The sequence below is a fragment of the Bombus vancouverensis genome, unplaced genomic scaffold (assembly GCF_051014615.1).
Source record: "Bombus vancouverensis nearcticus unplaced genomic scaffold, iyBomVanc1_principal scaffold0035, whole genome shotgun sequence".
In the NCBI taxonomy this organism is placed as follows: Eukaryota; Metazoa; Arthropoda; class Insecta; order Hymenoptera; family Apidae; genus Bombus; species Bombus vancouverensis.
This window is the reverse complement of record NW_027468926.1, coordinates 478,234-494,325: the sequence shown is the minus strand read 5'-3', so window position 1 is coordinate 494,325 and position 16,092 is coordinate 478,234. Positions and strand designations below refer to the sequence as shown.

The following is a 16,092-nucleotide window of genomic DNA, read 5'->3' as shown; positions in this document are numbered from 1 at the left end:
GAAGCCATCGAACGGAGACCGTTACAGTGCTACAGGTGCCTTGGGATAGGACACACGGGGAAGACCTGCACCGCCAAGGAGGACAAGGGGCACCTGTGCTTCAGATGTGGCGAACCAGAGCACCAGGCGACAGCATGCACTACTGCGAGCCCGAAATGCCTGCTCTGCGAGGGGCTTGGAGCACCGTCGGTGCACAGGATGGGGGGACCGGCCTGCGCCCCCTCGAAGAAAGGAACGAAAGGAGCCGCCCGCGGATCCACGGCTGCAAGAGGCAGCGAGAAAGGCTCCCCGTCGCAAAGCGACCCTAAGCGCGCGAAAAAGGAGGTAGGCACGGAGGAAGCCACAAACAAGGAAAGAACACCAAAGAACTGAGAATGCGCATCCTCCAGACTAACCTGGGAAGGTCAAGGCGAGCACAAGACCTGCTCCACCAAACCATCCGGGAGAGCACGGTCGCCCTAGCGGTGGTGGCGGAACCATACAGAGTTCTGGATGCCCCGGCGTGGGTCGGAGACACGGACGGAATGGTTGCCGTCACCTGGACATCAACGCCCGGGGCGTTCGCCCACGGAGCCCTGCTGGAACGCGGCAACGGGTACGCCGCGGTCGAGTGGGCAGTGATGATGGTGGTGGGGGTGTACGTGTCACCTAACAGCGGACGGGCAGCGTTCGAAGAATTCCTAGACGGAGTTGGCGACTGCGTCAGGCGACGACTCCCCCGACAAGTGCTCGCCCTGGGAGACTTCAACGCACACTCCACGGAATGGGGGAACGCCAGGACCAACGCGAGCGGCCGCATGGTATCAAACTGGGCCGCGGGACTTGGACTTCTGTTAGTGAACAGGGGCTCGACCAGTACCTGCGTGACGTGCAGAGGGAGCTCCATTGTTGACATAACATGGGCCTCCCCCGAGGCATTCAGGCGGATCTCAGGCTGGAGAGTGGCCGAAGGGGTCGAGACGCTGTCGGACCACCTCTACATATTCATGGAGGTGGACGCACCTGGACCTGGAATGCCGACGACAAACGACGGGCGCGGCCCGCCGAGGGGGAGACACGCGCGCCCACCACCTAGATGGAAAATAAAGGAGAGGAATGAAGATCTACTCCGGGCGGCTGCTATAGCAACAGCTTGGAGCTGGGAGGCCTCAACAACGACGACCGAAGCAGACGTGGAAGAGGCCGAGAACCTCCGCCAAGCCATGACAGCAATCTGCGACGCATCCATGCCACGAGCCACACCGGGCACGGTGCGACGCAGAGCAGTTTACCGGTGGAACCCCGACATCGCGGAACTGAGGACGAGATGTGTCCGGGCTCGAAGACAGTACCTAAGGGCCCGCCGCTGGCGACGACGCGACGAAGAAGAAGTCTCCTTGCGCTACCGGACGTACCGCGCGCTACGGCGCTCGCTACAAAGGGAAATTAAAAAAGCGAAGGACCGTGCCTGGTCCGAACTGGTCGAAACAGTCGAGTCGGACCCATGGGGGAGGAGATACAGGACGGTGACACAGAAACTACGCGCGAAGGACCCCCTGACAACGGCGGAAATGGAACCTGCGCTGCTGACGCGGATCACCGGAACGCTCTTTCCCCCGCAGGAAAACAGAGCGGCGGAACGGCCACGGGAAACGACACGACCGCTGGAATGGAGGGACGACTGGGAAGTCACGGAGGAGGAGATATGTGAGGCAACCAGAAGAATAACCGCCCGCAACGTGGCACCGGGCCCGGACGGAATCCCTGGCCGGATCTGGGGCGAAGTGATGGGGGTCACGGCCCCCAGACTCCGGCACCTCTTCACAAGATGCCTGAGGGAGGGAGTCTACCCCCGGGCGTGGCGGACGGCGAGGCTGGTCCTGCTCCATAAAGAGGGCCGACCGACGACCTCGCCGTCAGCGTACCGGCCGATATGCCTACTGGACGAGGTCGGCAAACTACTCGAGAGGGTAGTCGCCGCCCGGTTGGAACGACACATAGCGGGCCAAGTGCCAGGTTTGCACGAAAGCCAGTACGGCTTCCGGAAGGGGCGCTCGAGGATTGACGCGGTCAGACGCGTACGAGCGATTGCGGAGGACATGGTCTCCCGGAAAGGCGTGGCGCTGGCGGTTTCCCTGGACATCGTCAATGCGTTCAACACCATGCCATGGGACAGGATAGTGACGGCCCTGGAGCACTTCGAGGTTCCCAGCTACCTCGTCCGATTGATCCGAGCCTACCTCGACGACAGGTGGGTGTGTTACACCAGTAAGGAAGGAGAGGAAAAGCGATCCGTTGAGCGTGGCGTCCCGCAGGGCTCGGTGCTGGGCCCCATACTATGGAACGTTGCGTACGACGAGGTACTACGATGCCCGCTACCCCCAGGCGCGGCCATAGTATGCTATGCGGACGACACCCTAATCCTGGTCGAGGGTCGTGGCTGGCACGAGACGCTGCGCATTGGCGGAATCGCAACGGCCTGTGCGACCCGTGCCGTGGACGAACTGGGCCTGAGAGTCTCCCCTGCGAAGTCGGAGGCCACCTGGTTCTTTGACAGGAAGAGGCGAGGGACACCACCGCCCGGCCTATGCATAAACATGGCAGGTAAAACCGTCCGGGTGGGATCACAGATGAAGTATCTGGGACTCACCATCGACAGCCAGTGGACGTTCGAGCCACACTTCGACTCACTGATCCCGAAGGTGTCAGCGGCTGCCAATGCCCTGTGCGGCCTACTACCGAACATCGGCGGGGCCGGAGACGCGGTGCGCCGACTTTACGAGGGCGTCGTTCGGTCACGAGTGATGTACGGGGCCCCAGTATGGGTGGACGACCTGATGGCAAGCCGTCGCAGCATTCTGCTCCTGAGAAGACTGCACAGAATGACCGCCATCAGAATCATTAGGGGATACCGGACGGTGTCGCACGTGTGACATCAATCACATCTCAACCTACAGCAGTGATAATACATCGACGGCCGACTCTCGAACACTTTTGGACACATCACCACCTTATCATCATAGCATACACCAAGACTGTGACGCACCTTAGTCCACATCAGAGATAGGATATGGACCCCAGACCTTTGGACACTTTTGGATACATCACCACCTTATCATCATAACATACACCAAGGCTGTGATGCACCTCAGTCCACATCAGAGATAGGATATGGACTCCTGACCTTCGGACACTTTCTACATCATAACCTACACCTAGCCCCTCAACATCCTAAAACCAAAACGTATATAAACCGAGACTTCAAACAGCTCGGGCAGTTCTTGTTCTTCTTCTAGTTGCTGTACTCATATAACCCCTTTTCTCCAGGTCGGTATTATTTTGTAAGTGTGAACATTTATAATAAAGTTTTATAAAGGAGATAAGTAGTTGGGTTACGACTCAGCCTTCTTACTACCACACAAGTACCGACTTTACGTGACACACGCGTCGGCGTCCACCCTAGCCGCGTCCCCCCCGTGGGAGCTGCGGGCGCTGGCGCTCAAAAAGAGATACACCCGCCGGAGAGAATGGCACCCGGGAGAAGACCCCACCGAGCAGGCGGCTTCAAACGACACAGGAACCGTCGAAGAGGACACATGGAACCTGTGGCGATCCCAACTGATCAACGGGAGAAGCGAACACCGAGGCGCGGATGCGGTCCTACCAAACTGGGAGGCATGGAGGAGCCGCCACGGCCTCCCACTCACATTCAGGATGACACAAGTACTCACCGGACACGGCGTGTTCGGCGAGTTCCTGAAGAGAAAACGGCGAGATACGACAGACATCTGCCAAGACTGCGGAGAGGGCAGGGACACAGCGCAGCACACCCTGGAGCTCTGTCCGGCGTGGGAGCTGCTCCGCTACACCCTGCGGCACGCCGTAGGAGAAACGTTGACCCCCTCAGCGATTGTGGAAGCGATGTTGAGAGGGTCACAGGAATACGAGACCGTCCGCCTCTTCTGCGAGCGAGTTATGCTCGCGAAGGAGCGAGCGGAAAGGGAGAGAAAGAAAAACTCTCAACCCTGCAGGATAAGACGATGGAGAAGGATGGCAGTCAGACGACCCAGAGCCGCCCCGCCTCCACCCCAACGGACTACGACCAGAAGAAGTGACAGCACTAGGGGCAACGACATCCCCCTAACGCCTACTCAATAGCCGGCTCGAACTAGAGAACGCGTGAAGTGGGTGCAACTGAAGTTAATTCATAAGAGAATCCTGGAGCATCCCTGTCATACGCGTCGGGTGGTCATCGTGGAGCTTTAGTTGGTAAGAGTCCGACACTACTGTGCTGTTACGCAATTACTGGAACAGCGGAGTGTCCATGAGGATTTCTCCACGTAAAAAAAAAAGAAAAAAAATTTGTATGTGAGTTACTCTGGCTTATCAATATGCCCTGTTCAAAGTTGGCCAAGCTGAATACTGTCACAGGCCTCTATCTTCCTTAATAAGAGCTGTAGGGGATCGAATAATGAGACTACCAATATGTGTACTCGTTAGTGTATTTGAAACAGATTTTGTCGCGAAACGATATCTATACAGACGTTTAGTCACACTTTATACTGAATCGTTTGCGATCACGTTCGTTTAGCCATAATCGTCAGAAGAAGGTCAAAAGATACAAATTCGTCTTGTCTTACGGTTACATGTAGCGGCACCATTGTTTTGCCCGGAGCTTATAATTCCTTACAATACCTCTTGATATTCCGCAGCAAAACAACAACATGGTTTGAAGCAAATTCTAACTATTGTGCCGCTACAGAGCGTTTTAAGGCATGGATAAATTGAATGCATCTTTGTTGAGTCTAGATGATCCAGAATGGCGAACTACCGCAAGTAGAGCAACTAATCGAAATACTAGACATGCACATATACGTAATATGTTTAACATGGATAGGAAATTGTTTTGAAATTTAACAATCATTGCAATAATTACATCGGTTCGGAAGTCGTATTACTAGATACTTATTGTAATATCGTAAAGTAATTCGAATTAGAAATCAGTGGAAAATAGAAAAACCGTGTACGTCGTGTTTCTGTGGTTCGTTTACATTTAAGAGTGCCTACGTGACTAAAGGCACGTAGTTGGTAGTTCTTACATAGGAATGAGGGAAACAATAGACAACGTTAGAAGAAGGACGGTTTCGCTACGCAAGGCGAGTCGAAAAGTGTGCGTGTTGCGAGAATCAGAGCTAATTGTGTCGTCGAAGAGTAGAGTCGTTAGAGGTATCGAGTCGTCGAAGAGTAGAGTTGTGAGAATTGATAGCGTTGTTAGAGAGAGAGAGAGTGTGTGTGTGTGTGTTAGATTCGTTGTGACGAGAGTGGTCAAATAACTGTAAAGTTATTTGATATAGATACGAGTATTGCATTTAGTTTCCGTTAAATAAATATCGTTTCCTGTCCAATTTATATATGTATATTCAATTTAAAATTAATAAGTTGCAAGTAATCGGGAAAAAATTTCTATCCTTATTTTCCGATATTACATCATTTTCACAGATTTCAATTCACTTATCCATTGATTGATATTAGGACAAATGAGGAACTTCGCATCTTGTTAGATTAACAAATAAAATGTATTGTTCCTGATAAATGGTATGCAGAATAGTATTGGAAATAAAAGACTGGTTTATATTACAGTTCAAGTGACTGATAGTAGGAAAGCAGTGATGGAAAGTAAGGCAACGTATTATAAAATTGAATCCCTAATTATAGCATGTAGATAGTATTTTGAGTGTGGACGGAGGACAAAATTATGCACATTCCTTTTTCAATTCCAAGGAAAAACATCATCGATGAGTCAGTTGTCAAAACACGATGGAAACTGCTCCTTCTTAATTGAGCAAGTTTGATATAATTACACAAGCTAAAGATTTAACTTGAAATTTGTTTGAAGAAATTTATTTTTGCTTATACCTGATGTCAAGCCTGGTATTAAGCATCATGCTTTTATAACTATTGTTTTAAATATTTTTGTGTTGAAATATTGTCGTTTGAGTGTCTGTTTTGTACTGGAGGAGTACCCGAAAAAATTATACTCGTCGTGTACAGCTAAACAACTACAGACAGTTGACTCTATTCCTGGAACTCGTTGGATTCGTGTTTACATGGAACGTTGATTGGAATGACTTAGATGTGGGATACTGGGAGTGTGAGTAATTATGTTTCAGCCAGGATTGGATAGAGAACGCGTTTAATCGACGTTTAAAGATCCGCTTAAAATACACATACTCTGGTAGTTTCTAAATGGATCGTTGTAGATGTCGTATACTTTCTGCTAAATCCGTTTTTGGGAGACATTAAGATGAAAAAGGTCATATTTTTATCTCGTAATGTAATGTAAATTTCGATGATTTGGCTGCATTGGTTGCTTTTATGTATCAGGGTGAAGTAAATGTGGTTCGGGCACAATTGGCTAGTTTTTTAACAACTGCTGAACTGCTTGCTGTTCAGGGCCTTGTCGATGGTATAGGAAAAGATAATGATAGTTTAGTAGAGGTATGTTTTTCAAAATTGTTAAATATGATTAGATATTTTCTGCTTAAATTAAAATAATACACTTGTATCACGTCAAACTGTGTTTCGGGATGACATTTTTATATCAGCGTTATTGTTTTTGTATTCGTAATGACGCAATTTTATTTGATACTAGTGCTTCAAAAAAATAATTAAAAGTCAATAGATCTTGTTCATATATTTGATTTGAATGTAATTTAATATATTATATTTACAAGATTTATGTTCCATATACATATACATTTATTTAGTTATTATTCTCTGCTTATTTCATACGAATTTCATAGTCTACAGCCTACTTTATCTATTATATGTGTAACTTAAAATCATTGGAATAATTATTTTTGCATCAACATTAATGTACGTGCCAAATAATACGTGCAGTACACCTTCATACGCTATTGATTATTTCCTGTAAATCAGGAATTTTAATATAATGTACAAAATATATAAAATTTAGCACTAAAATTGTCGCACATATATTTAAAAATTAATTGGATTGAAGTATTTTTCAAAAATTCTTAGAATGTAAGGCCAACGTAAGATTTTACACGGAACTAGTTTCCATTTTCGCGCGTAAGACTACGCCATAAAGACAGGGGAGGGGGTATAGAAAGCGGAATTCAGACGCGCAGCGTAGACTTCCCTTAGTCATCTTACGACTGTGCTGTGAGGAGGGTGTTTTGCTCGGTGGTTTCAAATCCTTTGTGTGCAGTTGTGTGAATCTCTTCTGTTTTGTTCTACAACAAACACGAGCCGGATACAGGTTGGTATACATTTTACTTACTCAATAATTGGGTGAAATAGTTGAGAAAGCATGGCGAGGACAAAGAAGGGACTTTCAAAAACAAACGCCAACAAGCCAGAAACAGAACGGTTACTAACTTGGATTGACGAAGTTCGCCGCAAAAGATCAAAGTGTCGCCGAATGCGCAGACGCGATTTACGGATTGAAGCAATGCTGACGTGCGCTCTTTCCAAAGCTAAAAATGATTTACGCATCCGGCGATTATCAGCAGCTTCAAAATGGCAGAAATTTAAAAAACAATGCTTGAAGAAGAAGGTAAATTATACAAATTATGAACTCTACAATGGTGAGGACACGGAAAATCAGGGACCGTCTCAACAGAATCCCCGGGAGGAGCCATCGTGTCCTGAAGTGGGCAGTTTAGACGATGTCGTGTCTAAGTTGGCAGAAATAAAAGTAACGTTACAACGCTGAAGTAGCGGGAAAAATGCAAGCGATCAGGTTTGGAAGACCTAACTGTGACAAGAGGATTTCTCGCATCGTTTTATCTACCAAATGCGTAGAGATTTCAACAACTAAATGGAATCTCGAGCGATTACGGAGCACCGTGTATTACGTCGGTGCTTCAAGAATAGAAATCGCATTACTATCTTGATGTATATATGGATATTTTTTGTTTGCAGTCTCACCGCACGAGATGGCATTGGGACAAGCGGAGGGAGTTGGTGTTTGCAGCGATGCTGCAGAGTACTGCACGCTCGAGGACCCCATGTTCTCAAGTCTCTGCGCCTTTCATTGGTTTGGTTTATATATTATATTATATGTATTGATTTGGTAATATACGTAATAATGAGCGTTCGAGGTATGTTCGAAGAGTGTTTGATCCGATATTTTTTATTTTCAGAAATATATACTTTGTATGTTTTATAGTTTGAAGAAAATTTGTATAGTACATTTTAGCTTGTAGATTTAGTAGTATCGTTTCTAATATTCGCGCCATTATTCTGTACGTCAAGATTTTGTATATTTGCTTAATGTTGATTAACAGTTTTGTAGACTTTAAGAAATGAAATGAAATTAATAAAATTTGGAAAATGTTTACAGTTTTTCTGCAATCTTCTAGTTCATATTAATGGCAAAAATGCTTTTCTGCCCCGCATACTACACATAACGAAATTCTGTCGCAGGCAAGAGACCCGTACATGTACCCAGGCTGTTGGCCGTCATCGGCAACATTATTTGGCCTGTCTCTGTATGAGATAAGGAACGACGAGAGAGGATTGGTACGGCATAAAGAAGGGGGGAAATGTCTTTCTTTTTAGAAAATGGTGCATGAAGTTTTCTGGCGGATGAATGGGTTGCACCATGTTCAAGTTGTACATAAACGTCTCATCACTCCACGCTTCCGTATCTTGAACATCCAAGCATCAACTAATTCGAAAATCGTCTGACGCGCGATACTCATAGGCTTATTGTGACGAACTACAGCAAATTGTAGCAAATCTTATTTGGTGGGCTCTAATACCTTTTGTACGTTATCTGGGCTAATGTGTTTTCTCATGTCCGGAAAAGTGTTTTCATAGCTTGTACCACCAGGTTGTATGCGAGTTGTCGAAGCACACAAGACAAGCCTCCACTGAATATCAATAAGGAGAGACTGCGCTAGGGGTAATGGCCCCCCCTAACGCCAATTCAATATTCAGGAAATATTAGGACTGGCTAGAACTAGAGAACGCGTGAAGGGGGTGCAACTGAAGTTAATTCATAAGAGAATCCTGGAGCATCCCTGTCATACGCGTCGGGTGGTCATCGTGGAGTTTTAGTAGGTAAGAGTCCGACACTACTCTGCTGTTACGCAATTACTGCAACAGCGGAGTGTCCATGAGGATTTCTCCACGTAAAAAAAAAAAGAAAAAAGATTTGTATGTGAGTTACTCTGGCTTATCAATATGCCCTGTTCAAAGTTGACCATGCTGAATACTGTCACAGGCCTCTATCTTCCTTCATAAGAGCTGTAGGGGATCGAATAATGAGACTACCAATATGTGTACTCGTTAGTGTATTTAACACAGATCTTTTCGCGAAACGATATCTATACAGACGTTTAGTCACAGTTTATACTGAATCGTTTGCGATCACGTTCGTTTAGCCATAATCGTCAGAAGAAGGTCAAAAGATACAAATTCGTCTTGTCTTACGGTTACATGTAGCGGCGCCATTGTGTTGCCCGGAGCTTATAATTCCACACAATACCTCTTGATATTCCGAAGCAAAACAACAACATGGTTTGAAGCAAATTCTAACTCTTGTGCCGCTACAGAGCTTTTTAAGGCATGGATAAATTGAATGCATCTTTGTTGAGTCTAGATGATCCAGAATGGCGAACTACCGCAAGTAGAGCAACTAATCGAAATACTAGACATGCACATATACGTAATATGTTTAACATGGATAGGAAATTGTTTTGAAATTTAACAATCATTGCAATAATTACATCGGTTCGGAAGTCGTATTACTAGATACTTATTGTAATATCGTAAAGTAATTCGAATTAGAAATCAGTGGAAAATAGAAAAACCGTGTACGTCGTGTTTCTGTGGTTCGTTTACATTTAAGAGTGCCTACGTGACTAAAGGCACGTAGTTGGTAGTTCTTACATAGGTATGAGGGAAACAATAGACAACGTTAGAAGAAGGACGGTTTCGCTACGCAAGGCGAGTCGAAAAGTTTGCGTGTTGCGAGAATCAGAGCTAATTGTGTCGTCGAAGAGTAGAGTCGTTAGAGGTATCGAGTCGTCGAAGAGTAGAGTTGTGAGAATTGATAGCGTTGTTAGAGAGAGAGAGAGTGTGTGTGTGTGTGTTAGATTCGTTGTGACGAGAGTGGTCAAATAACTGTAAAGTTATTTGATATAGATACGAGTATTGCATTTAGTTTCCGTTAAATAAATATCGTTTCCTGTCCAATTTATATATGTATATTCAATTTAAAATTAATAAGTTGCAAGTAATCGGGAAAAAATTTCTATCCTTATTTTCCGATATTACATCATTTTCACAGATTTCAATTCACTTATCCATTGATTGATATTAGGACAAATGAGGAACTTCGCATCTTGTTAGATTAACAAATAAAATGTATTGTTCCTGATAAATGGTATGCAGAATAGTATTGGAAATAAAAGACTGGTTTATATTACAGTTCAAGTGACTGATAGTAGGAAAGCAGTGATGGAAAAGTGAGGCAACGTATTATAAAATTGAATCCCTAATTATAGCATGTAGATAGTATTTTGAGTGTGGACGGAGGACAAAATTATGCACATTCCTTTTTCAATTCCAAGGAAAAACATCATCGATGAGTCAGTTGTCAAAACACGATGGAAACTGCTCCTTCTTAATTGAGCAAGTTTGATATAATTACACAAGCTAAAGATTTAACTTGAAATTTGTTTGAAGAAATTTATTTTTGCTTATACCTGATGTCAAGCCTGGTATTAAGCATCATGCTTTTATAACTATTGTTTTAAATATTTTTGTGTTGAAATATTGTCGTTTGAGTGTCTGTTTTGTACTGGAGGAGTACCCGAAAAAATTATACTCGTCGTGTACAGCTAAACAACTACAGACAGTTGATTCTATTCCTGGAACGCGTTGGATTCGTGTTTACATGGAACGTTGATTGGAATGACTTAGATGTGGGATACTGGGAGTGTGAGTAATTATGTTTCAGCCAGGATTGGATAGAGAACGCGTTTAATCGACGTTTAAAGATCCGCTTAAAATACACATACTCTGATAGTTTCTAAATGGATCGTTGTAGATGTCGTATACTTTCTGCTAAATCCGTTTTTGGGAGACATTAAGATGAAAAAGGTCATATTTTTATCTCGTAATGTAATGTAAATTTCGATGATTTGGCTGCATTGGTTGATTTTATGTATCAGGGTGAAGTAAATGTGGTTCGGGCACAATTGGCTAGTTTTTTAACAACTGCTGAACTGCTTGCTGTTCAGGGCCTTGTCGATGGTATAGGAAATGATAATGATAGTTTAGTAGAGGTATGTTTTTCAAAATTGTTAAATATGATTAGATATTTTCTGCTTAAATTAAAATAATACACTTGTATCACGTCAAACTGTGTTTCGGGATGACATTTTTATATCAACGTTATTGTTTTTGTATTCGTAATGACGCAATTTTATTTGATACTAGTGCTTCAAAAAAATAATTAAAAGTCAATAGATCTTGTTCATATATTTGATTTGAATGTAATTTAATATATTATTTTTACAAGATTTATGTTCCATATACATATACATTTATTTAGTTATTATTCTCTGCTTATTTCATACGAATTTCATAGTCTACAGCCTACTTTATCTATTATATGTGTAACTTAAAATCATTGGAATAATTATTTTTGCATCAACATTAATGTACGTGCCAAATAATACGTGCAGTACACCTTCATACGCTATTGATTATTTCCTGTAAATCAGGAATTTTAATATAATGTACAAAATATATAAAATTTAGCACTAAAATTGTCGCACATATATTTAAAAATTAATTGGATTGAAGTATTTTTCAAAAATTCTTAGAATGTAAGGCCAACGTAAGATTTTACACGGAACTAGTTTCCATTTTCGCGCGTAAGACTACGCCATAAAGACAGGGGAGGGGGTATAGAAAGCGGAATTCAGACGCGCAGCGTAGACTTCCCTTAGTCATCTTACGACTGTGCTGTGAGGAGGGTGTTTTGCTCGCTGGTTTCAAATCCTTTGTGTGCAGTTGTGTGAATCTCTTCTGTTTTGTTCTACAACAAACACGAGCCGGATACAGGTTGGTATACATTTTACTTACTCAATAATTGGGTGAAATAGTTGAGAAAGCATGACGAGGACAAAGAAGGGACTTTCAAAAACAAACGTCAACAAGCCAGAAACAGAACGGTTACTAACTTGGATTGACGAAGTTCGCCGCAAAAGATCAAAGTGTCGCCGAATGCGCAGACGCGATTTACGGATTGAAGCAATGCTGACGTGCGCTCTTTCCAAAGCTAAAAATGATTTACGCATCCGGCGATTATCAGCAGCTTCAAAATGGCAGAAATTTAAAAAACAATGCTTGAAGAAGAAGGTAAATTATACAAATTATGAACTCTACAATGGTGAAGACACGGAAAATCAGGGACCGTCTCAACAGAATCCCCGGGAGGAGCCATCGTGTCCTGAAGTGGGCAGTTTAGACGATGTCGTGTCTAAGTTGGCAGAAATAAAAGTAACGTTACAACGCTGAAGTAGCGGGAAAAATGCAAGCGATCAGGTTTGGAAGACCTAACTGTGACAAGAGGATTTCTCGCATCGTTTTATCTACCAAATGCGTAGAGATTTCAACAACTAAATGGAATCTCGAGCGATTACGGAGCACCGTGTATTACGTCGGTGCTGCAAGAATAGAAATCGCATTACTATCTTGATGTATATATGGATATTTTTTGTTTGCAGTCTCACCGCACGAGATGGCATTGGGACAAGCGGAGGGAGTTGGTGTTTGCAGCGATGCTGCAGAGTACTGCACGCTCGAGGACCCCATGTTCTCAAGTCTCTGCGCCTTTCATTGGTTTGGTTTATATATTATATTATATGTATTGATTTGGTAATATACGTAATAATGAGCGTTCGAGGTATGTTCGAAGAGTGTTTGATCCGATATTTTTTATTTTCAGAAATATATACTTTGTATGTTTTATAGTTTGAAGAAAATTTGTATAGTACATTTTAGCTTGTAGATTTAGTAGTATCGTTTCTAATATTCGCGCCATTATTCTGTACGTCAAGATTTTGTATATTTGCTTAATGTTGATTAACAGTTTTGTAGACTTTAAGAAATGAAATGAAATTAATAAAATTTGGAAAATGTTTACAGTTTTTCTGCAATCTTCTAGTTCATATTAATGGCAAAAATGCTTTTCTGCCCCGCATACCACACATAACGAAATTCTGTCGCAGGCAAGAGACCCGTACATGTACCCAGGCTGTTGGCCGTCATCGGCAACATTATTTGGCCTGTCTCTGTATGAGATAAGGAACGACGAGAGAGGATTGGTACGGCATAAAGAAGGGGGGAAATGTCTTTCTTTTTAGAAAATCGTGCATGAAGTTTTCTGGCTGATGAATGGGTTGCACCATGATCAAGTTGTACATAAACGTCTCATCTCTCCGCGCTTCCGTATCTTGAACATCCAAGCATCAACTAATTCGAAAATCGTTTGACACGCGATACTCATAGGCTTATTGTGACGAACTACAGCAAATTGTAGCAAATCTTATTTGGTGGTCTCTAATACCTTTTGTACGTTACCTGTGCTAATGTGTCTTCTCATGTCCCGGAAAGTGTTTTCATAGCTTGTACCACCAGGTTGTATGCGAGTTGTCGAAGCACACAAGACAAGCCTCCACTGAATATCAATAAGGAGAGACTGCGCTAGGGGTAATGGCCCCCCCTAACGCCAATTCAATATTCAGGAAATATTAGGACTGGCTAGAACTAGAGAACGCGTGAAGGGGGTGCAACTGAAGTTAATTCATAAGAGAATCCTGGAGCATCCCTGTCATACGCGTCGGGTGGTCATCGTGGAGTTTTTGTCGGTAAGAGTCCGACACTACTCTGCTGTTACGCAATTACTGCAACAGCGGAGTGTCCATGAGGATTTCTCCACGTAAAAAAAAAAAAAAATTTGTATGTGAGTTACTCTGGCTTATCAATATGCCCTGTTCAAAGTTGGCCAAGCTGAATACTGTCACAGGCCTCTATCTTCCTTAATAAGAGCTGTAGGGGATCGAATAATGAGACTACCAATATGTGTACTCGTTAGTGTATTTAAAACAGATCTTTTCGCGAAACGATATCTATACAGACGTTTAGTCACAATTTATACTGAATCGTTTGCGATCACGTTCGTTTAGCCATAATCGTCAGAAGAAGGTCAAAAGATACAAATTCGTCTTGTCTTACGGTTACATGTAGCGGCGCCATTGTGTTGCCCGGAGCTTATAATTCCACACAATACCTCTTGATATTCCGAAGCAAAACAACAACATGGTTTGAAGCAAATTCTAACTCTTGTGCCGCTACAGAGCTTTTTAAGGCATGGATAAATTGAATGCATCTTTGTTGAGTCTAGATGATCCAGAATGGCGAACTACCGCAAGTAGAGCAACTAATCGAAATACTAGACATGCACATATACGTAATATGTTTAACATGGATAGGAAATTGTTTTGAAATTTAACAATCATTGCAATAATTACATCGGTTCGGAAGTCGTATTACTAGATACTTATTGTAATATCGTAAAGTAATTCGAATTAGAAATCAGTGGAAAATAGAAAAACCGTGTACGTCGTGTTTCTGTGGTTCGTTTACATTTAAGAGTGCCTACGTGACTAAAGGCACGTAGTTGGTAGTTCTTACATAGGTATGAGGGAAACAATAGACAACGTTAGAAGAAGGACGGTTTCGCTACGCAAGGCGAGTCGAAAAGTGTGCGTGTTGCGAGAACCAGAGCTAATTGTGTCGTCGAAGAGTAGAGTCGTTAGAGGTATCGAGTCGTCGAAGAGTAGAGTTGCGAGAATTGATAGAGTTGTTAGAGAGAGAGAGTGTGTGTGTGTTAGATTCGTTGTGACGACAGTGGTCAAATAACTGTAAAGTTATTTGATATAGATACGAGTATTGCATTTAGTTTCCGTTAAACAAATATCGTTTCCTGTCCAATTTATATATGTATATTCAATTTAATATTAATAAGTTGCAAGTAATCGGGAAAAAATTTCTAGCCTTATTTTCCGATATTACATTATTTTCACAGATTTCAATTCACTTATCCATTGATTGATATTAGGACAAATGAGGAACTTCGCATCTTATTAGATTAACAAATAAAATGTATTGTTCCTGATAAATGGTATGCAGAATAGTATTGGAAATAAAATACTGGTTTATATTACAGTTCAAGTGACTGATAGTAGGAAAGCAGTGATGGAAACTGAGGCAACGTATTATAAAATTGAATCCCTAATTGTAGCATGTAGATAGTATTTTGAGTGTGGACGGAGGACAAAATTATGCCCTAGCCGGTCGACTTGCAACCATAAAGCGCGAACTCGATGAATACGAAGCGTCTGGGAAGGCAAACAGAATCTTCCTAACATCTTGCCGCAGCTCGTTCGATGAACTTTGGAGGAGGATACTCGCGGTTCAAGAAGAGTTAGATGGGTTAGATGAGGGGGAAGATGCGCGTGTAGCTTCGTTGTCGCAAGAGCATCGGGAGCTTGACGTGCGGTTCCTAGGTCTCTTTGAGCAAATGTCAGCAACAACCCCGTCGACAACAAAAACAGGCGAGACATGCCGGAAACCAGAGCCGACCACCTTTCCAGAGGTCCGCGTGCCCCAATTCGACGGTGCCCTCGAGAACTGGACCTATTTCTACGACACGTTCTCATCCATAGTGGACCGTAACGAAAGTTTGCCGAATGTCCAAAAGTTCCAGCATCTACGCTCATCTATAACTGGACGGGCCGCACAGAGTATCCAGTCATTAGAACTCACAGAGGCCAACTATCCCATCGAGCTTGACACACTGAAGGATAAGTTTAATTGCCCCCTCCAAATCTGCATGCGCCATAGGAATTTGATGCGCAACTATCCGGAAATCAAAAAGGAAACTCCAGAAGCCCTAGAGGATTTTTTGGAAACCATCAGCGTAAATCTAAAGGCGCTCGAACACCTAAAAGAGCCCGTCATATCAAATATAGCGATTATCGAATTGATCGCGTCGAAATTGCCCTC

General features: G+C 43.4%; 1 protein-coding gene across 1 annotated transcript; it reads left to right on the top strand.

Moving 5' to 3' along the window:
• Positions 1 to 374: 374 nt before the first annotated feature.
• On the top strand, positions 375 to 4,762 carry LOC117161901 (uncharacterized). Its single transcript, XM_076626905.1, has 2 exons — positions 375 to 855; positions 4,692 to 4,762. Exons 1-2 carry the CDS (start codon positions 375 to 377, stop codon positions 4,760 to 4,762), a joined length of 552 nt encoding a protein of 183 aa, XP_076483020.1.
• Positions 4,763 to 16,092: the final 11,330 nt, after the last annotated feature.

Excerpts from the sequence above, each read along its gene's own strand:
- LOC117161901 (XM_076626905.1), top strand. The coding sequence starts at position 375 with ATGCGCATCCTCCAGACTAACCTGGGAAGGTCAAGGCGAGCACAAGAC. Across the intron at positions 856-4,691 it reads AGTGAACAGGGGCTCGACCA|CAAAACAACAACATGGTTTG; the intron begins GTACCTGCGTGA and ends GATATTCCGCAG.